The sequence below is a fragment of the Glycine soja genome, chromosome 20 (assembly GCF_004193775.1).
Source record: "Glycine soja cultivar W05 chromosome 20, ASM419377v2, whole genome shotgun sequence".
Classification (NCBI taxonomy): Eukaryota; Viridiplantae; Streptophyta; class Magnoliopsida; order Fabales; family Fabaceae; genus Glycine; species Glycine soja.
Window position 1 is genome coordinate 43,336,013 of NC_041021.1, and position 12,909 is coordinate 43,348,921.

The 12,909-nt window shown below is 31.5% G+C and overlaps 1 protein-coding gene and 1 long non-coding RNA gene across 2 annotated transcripts; one reads left to right on the forward strand and one right to left on the reverse strand.

Annotated features, from left to right (window-relative positions):
• Positions 1-900: 900 nt before the first annotated feature.
• LOC114402134 (L-type lectin-domain containing receptor kinase S.6-like) lies at positions 901-1,477 on the reverse strand. Its single transcript, XM_028364655.1, has one exon. It carries the CDS (start codon positions 1,348-1,350, stop codon positions 901-903), a length of 450 nt encoding a protein of 149 aa, XP_028220456.1. The 5' UTR covers positions 1,351-1,477.
• Positions 1,478-11,431: 9,954 nt separating this feature from the next.
• On the forward strand, positions 11,432-12,267 carry LOC114402898. Its single transcript, XR_003664549.1, has 2 exons — positions 11,432-11,523; positions 11,714-12,267. It is a non-coding gene; the product is annotated as an uncharacterized LOC114402898 (long non-coding RNA).
• The last annotated feature ends 642 nt before the right edge of the window (positions 12,268-12,909 follow it).

Here is a 12,909-nt window from a genome sequence, read left to right on the forward strand (position 1 = left end):
TCTACTCTTTAAAGGTTTAGTTTGATTTCTCAGATTCAATTAGTTTTTTGTGAGCTAGTAACAAAACCTTAGAATCTGCTTTCCCTGGTCATAAAGAGTTTGAAACAATGTCCATTTATGTTAATGATGTTATCCTAGTTATAGGTCCATCTTATCTAAACCAGAGGATTGGTAATTTGAGTAAATTACGCAGTAAAACTGCAAAACTGGATCAATCAATAGAAGTCTAAAACACAGTCGCTAATACTTCAATTGGATATTGTTATTAAACAAGAAAACAAGTACTTTTCCTTCTGGCTCAGATTCCTGAACACAATGTTTTCTCACAAATCAAGAATCTAAAATAATCTGACTTGAATGTACAAAATCCTAGTAAAACTGGTTTCTAGGGGTCAAATAAGGAGCCTCATCTGTGCTAGGCAAATCCGCAACAACACTCTGTGCTTCAGAGGTATCATCATCAGGACAAATAGGCCTACTTCTCACCCTTGGTTTACTGGTTGGCAACAAAGGAAGTGGTGCTCACTTCTTAAGAATTCTTCTTGTTTTTCTCACTCTTGGCCTCTTCTCATAGTCAGGGAGCACACAAAGAAGCCCCACCAATAACAGCTTTCCATCTCTAATTCATCAAACTTTCCCATCAATCTTGGATCAGCTGCCTCAATGAGCTTCATCTTTTCCCACAAGCCCCACACAAAATCTGCAACCACGGTGCCACCATCCTCCACAGGCTTTCTACCAGTTGCCACTTCCAACACCAGAATAAACATATTCAGGGGTAAGATACCCCATTGTCCCTGCTGGTATAGTAGCATCCCTCGTGCTAGAACTGTGGTCATACACATCCGCAAGCCCAAAATCCCCTAACTTGGCAGTGAAATCCGCATCAAGCATTATGTTTCATGCCTTCACATCCCTATGAATGATCTGCCTCTCACACTCCTCATGAAGGTAGGTAAGAGCTGAAGCAACCCCGAGAACAATGTTCACCCTTTGCTGCCACGAAAGAACAACGGAAGAATTGAAGTTTCTATGCAAAACCTTATTGAGGCTCCCATTGGGAAGAAACTCATAAACCAGAACCAACTCATTCCCCTCACAGCACCACCCCTTAAGCTGAACCAAATTCTTGTGCCGCAAGTAACTCACTATGGTGGCAAATTCAGTAGCAAAAGGGTTGTGCAAACAATCCAAATCATTCTCTCTTTCAAATCTCTTCACAGCCACATCCCCTCGAAAAGGAAGAAACCCTTTATAAACCTTGGCAGATGCACCCTCCCCAACAAGCCTATCTCGATTGAACCCCATTGTAGCAGACTTAATATCCGAAAGTGACAACCTTGTTGGCATTTTACTCGTCTAAAACCTACAACTTTGCCCTTGTAATTTCCTATTCTTCCTAACACTACTCTTTTTCTTTGTCAAGAAAACACACACCACAATCATTGCCGCCAAACCAGACACCACAAACGCTGTCAACCCTCCCAACCCAAGAGCCATTTCCCCAATTCTTTTTCTTCCTCTCAATGTCCTTATTCGACATGCTAGAACCTTCACTTTCACCCGTTGAATCCCCTTCATAACACAAGAAACAATCTCCTTCTTCCACCACATACATGGAGGGAGAGTCATAGCCAAAAGTCTTGAACTGCCAATGATGAACAAGGTGAACACTGGACCCCTCTCCATTAGAGGCAGTGAAACCAACGTGCATGAAGTCCTCAAGTCTCTCAGAAAGGTCTATTTGGGCAGCAAGAATCGGAGTGGGAGGCCTAGTTGAGGAATAGCCAGCCCACACACGTACCATTCTCATTGCATGCGTATACTCCACCCATGCAGTGATGATTTTCCCGTTCTTGAGGTCGACGCGGCATTGGTGGAGGCGAAGGAGGCAAGGCTGTTGACATCGACGGCGACGTGGTTATCGTTGATGTCACCGAGGGAGGGTAGAAGGCGGTATCAAATTCGACCGCGAAGAAGGAGAGGGAGGAGCGTGAGGCCCATGTAACCGGAGGAGAGGGTGGAGAAGGGGGTGGAGGAGGCGATGAGGAAGGCGAGGCCGTCTCTGGAGGGGCAAGAGGGGGAGGAGAGGATGGAGAATGAGAAGTGGCAAGAGAAGGAGACGGTGGAGTTTGTTTGTGGGTCAAGAAAACGGACGGGGTAGATGAAGAAAGCTCTTCCAATGGAAGAGGAGGAGCATGTGGAGTGTTGTGTGGTGAGAGTGATGGCGTTGTGGGTGAAGAATAAGAAGAAGAAGAGACAAAGCATTCTAAAAGAAAGAGGTTCTTGAAAATGAGGTGAAGGTTTTTGATGAACTATTTGGTTTCACGGTAGTATTGGTATGAATGGTGATTAGTCTAGTCAGGTAGTTTTGGTCGTCGAGTGATTGAGAAAAAAGATAGAGGCTCTCGTAGTAGACTCCATTTCACAATTATGGGTAAGCATGTGAAATTCTATGTCTTCTGATTCGGACTGCAATATGTGAGTGGAGAAGATTTTAGTTCAAACCTAATATGGTTTTATATCCAATTTTCATCTGGTTTTTAAAACTGTTATGGATGAGTACTACACTCGGGCAATCAACTCTGATCTGATATCTATGTTGGCTCAAAACTTTTTAGTTTGACCACACTACTATAGGTGTGTGAGTATGTGTTTGGAAATCAGATTTCTTCAAAGAAGGATGGTACAATGAATCATAATCGTGGTCAAAATCACATTAACTGTAAAACAACTCAGACTTCTGATTTTTTAGCCTTTTACCACAATTTTGGTTTTCAACCACGGTTCCACCCCGTATCCAACAATGCTCTAAGGTGAATGACATGCCACAATTTCTATATTCTTCTACGTTTCCTCTCTAGGAAAAATGAGAACGCCCATTTCAAGTGTTTCAAAGGGTAATCCGAGCACAATAATTTGAAGGCCGGAAGCACAACATCTAAATTTCCTCACACTTGGATACCAATCTAATGTTTATGTCTTAGAAATCACTTCAATTTCATCATACAAACTAGTGTTACCTTGTCAAATATTATCCCCTTTTCTGGCGACATTGACGAGTCATGGCTTCATCCTTTACAGTAGCATGAGGCAGTTATAGCATATATATATATATATAAAATAAATGTTTAAATTATATTTTTTTAAATACTATGTTTCTTTTTCCTAATGCAAGTGATTATATTAATGTGGACAAAGCTTTCTGAGAATGATTCTTTCTTTGTTTTCTCATCTTATGATTGTAAATGGTTGATATCTATTGAATTTTTTTTTGTCAAATTTAAAACTTCAATGAATAAAATTCTAAGGTGTTTAAAACATTATGTTTTCTTTAAACTTTAAAGTACTAAAATTGATAATAGAATATTTTTAATTCCCCACGTATAAGACATAATTAATCTTGCTCCAGTAAAAAATCATTCTGAAATGATTACCCATTTTGGCTTTAGGAATGATCGTAAAGGTAAAAAAAATAAAATCCAAAAAGGATGCATGAAGCAACAGAGGTGCAGGAAGCAACAGGGAGAGAGTTGGAGTACGAACTATATCCACACGGCCAATGGATCACCAAAGTCCAAAAAATATCTTTGCGGAGCAAGCGCAACCTTAAAATAAAAGGGCTAAAAAATTATGGATTGGCCCAGTTTACTTATTTGTAGATCATTGGGCTTTGTTTATGAAATAGTAAAATATATTTTAAGAAATTAAAACATAAAAGATCTCTTTAACTGTTTTTCTTTTTCTTTTATTTCGTACACAAACTATTTTTTTTCGTTTTTAGAAAAAAGTACACAAACTATTTTCGTTACTTAATAATCAAACAAAAACATCTTAATTTAAATAATAAATTATATTTTCGTTCTCAGAGATATGCATAAAATACAATGTCTCTTCTTTTGATTTTTGAAATTATAATCTCTTTTCATTATTAAGAGAGATGAAATGTATTAGACTTATTTAATATAAACAAATTCACATGAGAACATTAGCATTGTAAAATGGACGAATCAAATCATTTTACATTAACTCAACAGATGAATTCAACGTTACAAAATATTCCCCAGCTTCAACCTATTTAAAAGTACTTGCTCTAAAACTATAGAGTGGAATCACTTTAATAAAGTGTAGTGTAGGGGCAACTATATATAATTGTGTGTTTGAGTGCAATGACTGATTGTACTATTTTCTTTTTCTTTTTCGGCTATGCTCGTGGTTGATCTGAACATAATAAAGGTAGGTCATATGTTCCAAGTAAGCTATGTGCAAGCCATATGGGTTAGCTGCCCCACCATTTAATTATATCTTTACACATAAGTTAAATTTAGAGGATTTATATAGGCTTTGACGTCATAATATGTCTGGTTAAATTCAGAATGTACTCAATAAAGAACAAGGTATGCTTTATGGTATTATTGTTGACGATGACAACAGTCACCTATGAGTAAGACAACAATAGGCAAAGACTACCAACCAATTGTTCTTTTAAAGTAGTAACAGCAACAAAAGAAATAGGATTTCATGTTAGGAATGTTGCAAGCACACCTAGTTAGGCCCCTCAATACAAAGTTAAGTTTAGCTTCTCTTTTCTCTCTCTATTTATGTTACAACTGGGTCACGGGAGGGAAGCTTGGCTGAGGTGGGAACATGCAATGCTGAAGGCCCATTGCTAAAGTTTATTGCCCTCTTGGATGCCACTTTTCTGTTCTATGTGTAAATTGTATTTATATGTATTTGATGAAAAATTTGTGTCGTAAAGTTACAACTATTTTGGTTGTAGATTGTTTACTCTTTCTTTTTTTAGGCTAGCTGTAGAAAATTTGACAGCATGCATGTGGCCATATGCATCGTTTAGATGAGTTGAGTGTAATTTAAGTAAGACACCATTTTACCCAAGTTATAGGTGTTACTCGAAAGCCGTGTCTTAAATTATTTATGCAAATTTAATTTTGATATATTGAAGGCTTAAATACTTTTACACTATAAATTAATTAAAAAATAACTTAAATGTATTTTTAAAAAGCAGTTAAGAATTAGGTTTAAGTTCAATCTATATAGCAATTCCACTTGTCCAAATACTGAGTTGACTCTTAAACAGTGAGTTACAATAAATCTAGAAGTAAAGTTATTCTATTACTACCTAAAGTATGGTATTATTACTCATAAAACGCCTGGAGCCTTATGTTAATAAATTCAATTAATCTCTTACTCGTATATATTATCAACGTCATTGTAGCAAATAATCATTTAATATATGTAATAATTATGGTGTAGTTTTTACTAATTTGAGTATATTAATGTGTTTTGTAGGAACTCACTCAGTTTTGATAATATCTCAATCGCACTTGAACATCAATTGACCTTGAGAAAACTCATATTTCAACATATCAAGCTCATCAAACTCAACACCTTTTGAGAGCCCGATCTAACATCAATTATCCATCTTTGAAATGGTAGCAATCCACCTCGGATGTATCATCTACGTTCATTTCGAACAAATAAAGTTTACGCTCTCAATGTAAAATACTTTTACGATAAGTTTTTAATTTAAATATTTGAATAAAAATATTTTACACTAATAATATATATAAATTATTTTTTTATTATTATATAATTCGATAATTTTAATTATATAATAATTTCTGCATCAAATATATATACATAATAATTCATGATTGAATTATAAAAAATAAAAAAAACTTTACAGTATCAATAAAATTGAATTGAAATCATAATGCAGCTATAGAAGAAAAAATCACTTATACAGAATGGTACTAATAAAGAGAAAAGGCAAGACGAGAAATAGTATAAAAATAAAAGGGATTCACGTGATTTTCTTGTTTTGGGTTTACTCCAGAAACTAAAAAATGCATTTGCACATTTTGACATCTATGGTTCGTTCACAATTTTGATTATAACGAAAATTTTCTATATATTTCAGACAGGGAGAAGATATTCGAGTATTTCTTTTAACTCTATTCCAGTAATAACTAACTTATAACTAATATCACAAATTCTTAAAAATCTTGTTTTCCGTTTTCCGAATACAATAAAGAAAAGGACTAATTTTGAAAATTAGCTTAAACAAACCGGAGACTTTATCATTTGAAAAAGGAAAGGAATAAGAAAAAATGGTGAATTAAGCGGCAATGTACGTTGATCCTTTTGACGAAAATGGGATACATTTGCTTTATGAAAATTAATCAAATAGGGTCCCATAAGCATAGCAAGGGACCCACCAATGCTGGTTGGTTAGTGTGATTGTGTTAAATCAAGTGGGGACCTTCGCCATATAATTTTGGCCTATTGTCCCCAAAGCAAAGCCTTTGGATTTTAGAACCATCCTTCTTCATGTTTGGATCGCAATTTGTAAACTTGAGTTTGAGATAAATTTAAATTTGCAAACTGAGTTTAAAATCATATTCTAATAATTATTTCTTTTAAATTAAATTTTCAAGTTAAATTTTAATTTTAAATTTGTTTTTAGAGAGAAATTAAACATGATGACAAATTTATTTTTTTCTCCAAACTAAATTTAAACTTGGGGCTAAACATAGTCGAATATTCATTCTCTCCTTCTCTCTCATTTCTCTTTTTTATCATTCCAAGTTTTGCTTCCCTTGCATCGAGATTTTACTCACTTTTTCACCCACCAAAAATCATACCAAATCAACAAAGTCGGCTTTCAAGGTGATCATGTTCCTATTATTGTAATTGTGTAATTATTTCCATATATTTAACTACCAACTCCCCAGCCTACAATATGAAGCAAAGGCCAGCATGAAAGATACACGTATGAACTTCGGTCTAACAAAAGCAAAATGCAGCATTGATAATATAGAAGGGGAGTAAAAGTTGTGGTCAACAATCTGGGTATGATTTATGCTTTTATTTCAAAATAATAATGACTTGACAATTTAATTTGACTAATTAATTCAATGAATATTTATTCTAATCAATAAAATACATCTGAAATAACTCTACTAACACTTTAATACGAAGTGACTAAATTATTATAATAAATATTTATATAAATTAATTATTAAGTAACATCAAAATAAAACAAGCGACAACCCATGTGTTATAAGCAGCATATAGCAAAGCAATTAGATATATAAAGATGTCATAATGAAAAGAAAATCATAGTATTGTCATAACAGTTAAAATTAGTTATTTTCATGTAAAAAATATATTTTCATGATATATTATCTCTATATATGTGTTTATATGTAGCTATATATGTATTATGTATGTACAAGGATATATTAAGTAAGAGGACTTGTATTATTAGAAAGTGAGAATAAAGAATCATGATCATAGGATGAAATCATGAATCAGATCACAATGTTGTTTGACTTTTTTTTTTAAGTTATCATTAATCATTAAATAACTTTCCAACATTTGTTAGCCCAAGTAAAAAAGGCTTAAATCTCTCAGGCATGTATAATTCTAATTTGATATTGAATTTCAAATGTATGTAAAACTATCATTAAGATGGTTTCCTCCTTAAATACTTGACCATATATTCATGAAGAGATTAGTCTATTATTCACTGATTTGAGTTGGCTTGAAGGAAGTTGATTCACACTCAAACTGGTTTTTTTAGGTGAATTGCTACTGTGTTAACAGTGGAGTACAACAAAAGAGGTGATGAGACCTATGGTAATATGAAACATTAGGATTTTGATAGAAAATGAAACGGTAAAATATTTAAATTCAGAAAATGAAAATTATTGTAATTAATTTATTTTTTAAAAACCAATGGTTCTTAATTTTTATTGTTTAGTTTTTTAAAAATAATTCAATAGACTGTTTTCTTGACAATGTGTTAAATCACTAGTGGAGATACATGGTTTAAATTATAGAAAATCCTAATATTTTAAAATTACAGACTGAAAAGTATAATGGATAAACAGCCCGAGCAACTAATAAGTGAAAACACTACATATATAGAATAGCCGGTTGTGGATGAGGGAAATCTTGCATGGATTTGATATTTATTTATTTTTTAGGTCAACAATTTAGATCTACTGGGTGCAACAGGAACCAATAATTTTAATGGAAGATCTATGGTACAAAACATATTTATATAAACCTCAAATCACAAAGTAGATATAATTTTAGTTCTTTTCCGTGGCTAGTTCTCCACAACCAACAATCATGGGAACATCGTCCAGACATATGGTTGCTCACCTAACATATCACAAAATTTGGTCATGTTTTGCTTCAGAAAAAGCAAAGAAAGATGCATTGAACTTTGCTTATTTACGGATTAAGGAAAATAGAAATAAAAGTACCAAGTTACTTAATTACTTATAAAAAAAAAATTTAAAGCAAGTTGATTTGTTGTATTAAATCCCCTAATCTTTCTTAGGTCGCGTTTGGTGAACACCCTTGTAATATAAAATTGAAACTAGGCCTTTCAAGATCTCATCTCTTGAGTAGTTTGGATTTGTTCACTCAATGAATAGCTGAAGTGACTACTTCTTAATTATGATTATCTCTCCTTGATTTTGAGATAAACCATTGTCATGACCATACCCAAAAAGCATGGAACATTGTTGGCCATTGCAATGACCATTGATGATCACCTATTGTCGTTTGTAAGGTAGCTAGATCTAAAAGGCTTGCCCAAGTAACGTCCTTTCCAACAGTTATTATTTATTATTAGTGCTTTTTAATAATTTGTAAATTTAATAGTTTTTATTTTTAATTTGTTTTATATTTTTTTTATTGCTGCAATGTGCATTGTCGATCATCTGTTTTCATCCCGATTATCTAATTAGAAAAAAAGCATATTTTACATTTAATTTCTATAAATACAACAGTTTTTGTATGTATTATTTTTAGGCCATACAAATATAGTGGTTTCAACTTGCCGTCATGTTAGAGATTAAAATAAACATATTGTAAGGATGAAAAATTCAAAAAATTATAGGAATTCAAAAACAAAAGTTGCTAGTATTTTATAAGGGTGTAAATCATACTTAACCTTTAATTTAATTTCCACAAAACTGTTAAAGAGATCTTCCATTTATCATCTTTTTTAGTTTTAAAACTAAATTTATCCTTATATGTGACTATAATATTCAAACCGGTGTTAGTAATTGCTTCTGTGTCATCATCAGGTTCCAAACTTGCATTTTTTACCTAGAACCTACACAAAATTAGCTTTTGCATAGACGTGGAAATTGGACACACCTATGACTTGAATTGATGAGTAACCAAACAAGCTATACATAAGCCTATAAGTCAAAAATAAACATAGCGCACTCAAAACTAATTGTCTTAAAATACGGTGCTAATTGTATAGTCTGTTAATACATTCATATTAAAAAAAGTATGTATACATTGACAAACACATGCATATATATATGAGTGAATTTAAGACTTTTACCAAAAGAGAAATGATCACAAAATTGATTGAATATCATAAAATTCAATAAATCTTATATTTTATTTAATGATTTTTTTTCTCTTAATTTTATAATTTTCAATATATTTCAATCAATAACAAAAAATATATATAGATGAGCGTGTTAAAAAGTATATTATTAGCCGTTATTCATACCAAAAATATAACCTACTTCGCATGAATCAACCAATTATGCATTTCTTATTATATTTTTATAGTAAGCAGTGTTATGAATTTTTTCCTTGTATTTTAGTTTTATGGATTATAAAATGGAAATATTTCTTTATTTTAAATATTTTTCCATAAAATTCCCATCATATTATCTTAAAAAAATTATAAAAGAAATTAAGTTTCAGGGCCATGGATTTTCAGTAATTAATTTTAATCGAATCTACTTCTCCTTCTCCATCACTCCTCGACCTGCCAACGAGTTCCATCTCCAGAGGTACAAATTATTGCAAACTAAGGTTTCCATCATGACTGATACATTTGAAAAATATGTCTTTCTAAGAGACATGTAAATAAGTAGCATTTTGCAATTCACCCACCACCTTTGGAGAAAAAATAAAATTGAAGTGTTCCAAATTACTTTTGAAGCCTAGCTAGAAGCTAGCACCCTAACAGGCATAAGCTTTGTAAATTCAATAAATAAATGTGGCCAGGCATGTAAAATTGACGCATATTATTTTCAAATAAACAATTACTAATTAATTATTCTTTAATATACGAAAAAGAAAATTAATTCAAACAAGCATTTAAATTTAAGTTGGTTGACTCGTCTGAAGAGATTGTTGTTTCTCTATTATTCACACCTTTAGAGAAGTCAATGTTTGTGTTGAAATTTTGGCTAGGAAAGGATCTTCTTACTTAGTTAGTTTAGAAACCTTTGTTCAGTGCTCTTCCTTTCTAAATCGGGCTATCTTGTCAGGTGTTAGAGTCACTTTATATTTGTGCTCTTAATTCGTTCGGTTATGTTGTTTTATTTTCTGATTGATAAAAAAAAAAAGTCGATTGAAGTATGATTCTAACCTTGCATGAAAATTCTTGTTTAAATACATAAAAATTACACATGTAGTCATCCAGTTGATAAAAATTTCTCTATCATACCTATATAGATCACAAATATCTTTTTCGTTCATTCAAGTGCTTCTCCTATTAATTAACAAGATAAATGAATCATACCCACATCATATTATTTCAATGAGGATTTAATAGAGACAAATATTAATAGCTATATGGTTAGATAATTATTCAAACCTAAGGACATATAAGAAACTTCTTGGACTGTTTATACTATATTATTTGGTCTATATCCTTTTTGAAAGAGAGAATTGAGTTGGAATTTGACAAAATATATATATATATATATATATATATATATATATATATATATATGTGTGTGTGTGTGTGAGAGATAGAGTTGGATAATCATATGTATTTTCTTAAGAAAATAAAAAATTAATTATATTTTTATTTCTTAAAAATAATGATTTTTATTTTAATTTATAAAAATCTCATTGTATAGTTTTTATTTGAAAATAGTAATATAATTTCAGTTCTTTTTGGTTAAAATGTGTAATTTTATTCTTTCATTAGGTAATAAAAGAACACTACGTTTGGTAATATTTATAAATAATAAATAAATAAAATTTTGTAAAAATCAAAACTAAAAAATACTAAATTTTAGGGTTTAAAAATATTTAACAAATAAAAATTATAATTAAAATATATATTTTTAAGAGAATACCAAATGTTAAATCAAATGGAGACAATTAAAAACATAATCCAAACTTGTTCAAAAAAAATATATATTAGATGTATTTTCAAAATTTGAACCTATCCAAATCAATATTAGATTGCGTTAAGTTAGCGGGTCCGGTTAGGTCATGCTGACACAAAACATATTCTTTATCAAATAAGGGATAATGTAATTAAAAAAATGTATTAGAAAATATGTTGTCAACAATCCTTTTTTTTTTTAAAACAAAACAAAAGTAGCCTAAATCAAATTAGAGAAATCAATGACAACATCAAGTCTCCTTATATTTATATTTTTTCCCAAAGTATACCGTTGAAAATTTGGATACTAATTCTTCTATCAATATGGTGTAATATGTGATAATTGTCTTTTTAATTTCATTTAAATGATTGTTTTAGAGGCAATAATTATCTCAATATTTCAATTCTTGGACTATTTAATTGCTCTTTTTGATAGTATAGTTGTAAATAAATAAATATTTTCTTGGGTTAGTTGTTTTAATCAGGTTTATATTAATTTAAGTTAAATTTGGATTCCAGGAGCATGAAGAAGTGATGATGGTCGAAAGAACAGGAAGGAAAGGGGCAAAAAGACCATGATTCCAGCATCTGGTTGTGGAGAAGCAAATGGTGCTTAAGCCTGGAGTTGTTGGCACTTAAGCGCCACAAGCAAGAGGTTGACAAAGAGGAAAAGCATCTAGCACTGAAGCGTCAGTTCCCTGCACTTAAGCGCCAATCAGGAAGTAACAAGTTTGATTTTCATGGCACTTAACGCCTATCTGTGTGTCAAGACTTAATCTATCACATGTTGTACCTTGTTTAAGGGATTTTCGTATTACTGCTTTGCACTTTTTCGTTCTGCACAATTGCAAAAACCCTTTTTGTTTTGTAATAACTGTGATAGTGACCTATAAAGCTCTTTCATGGCTTTTTCTCTTCAATTCTTCATTTCTCCATGGAATTTCTGCAACTTAATGGCTAGGAGTAGCTAAATCTAGAGTTATTGGGGTTGGATCTAGTGAGACTCATGTATTGCTTGTAAATCCTAACTCTATCCTCATTTAATATTTTGCTTTTTTACTTTCATGCTTAAATTGCTCTAGGGCTTGACCACCCATGATATGTGTTGAGTTGCTTTATGGTTGAAAAACTCTTTTTAACACTTGAACTGAAGTATAACTATCGTTGAATTAAGACCTAGGAATGGGTATAAATTTAATGACCTCCTTGTATGCTTATGATTAAGGCAAATTCCTTTGTTAACACCTCCTAAAGAATTATGGGTTTAAGGGTGGAATTTGATCTCAATTGTCTAAGGAATTGGAAATTGATGAACTTTTGTGCATTGAGATATATTGAATGAGTGTATGAGTTGGTGTTGATTTTATCATTATTATGATACATGATGAATGGTGTCTCATGAAATCCAACCGTATTTTCTTATCAATTGTTAATCAATTTTAATGCATATTACGTGTTTGATAAAAAGCCTAAACAATTTTTCTTCTTTTGGTTATATTTAAATTTTACTGCATATTATACGAATTTTTTGAGAAAATAATACTTGAACTTTTCATTTTATATTATTTGTATGATTTGATTTACTTTTAAAGTTTATTAATAATATGATTGATAAATAATTTTATATTTAAGGACATGATTAAAGGTTTGATTTCTAGTCTTTGCGTTATGAAAAAGTATTTATAGAGTAAAATCAACATCTTAAATAAATATCA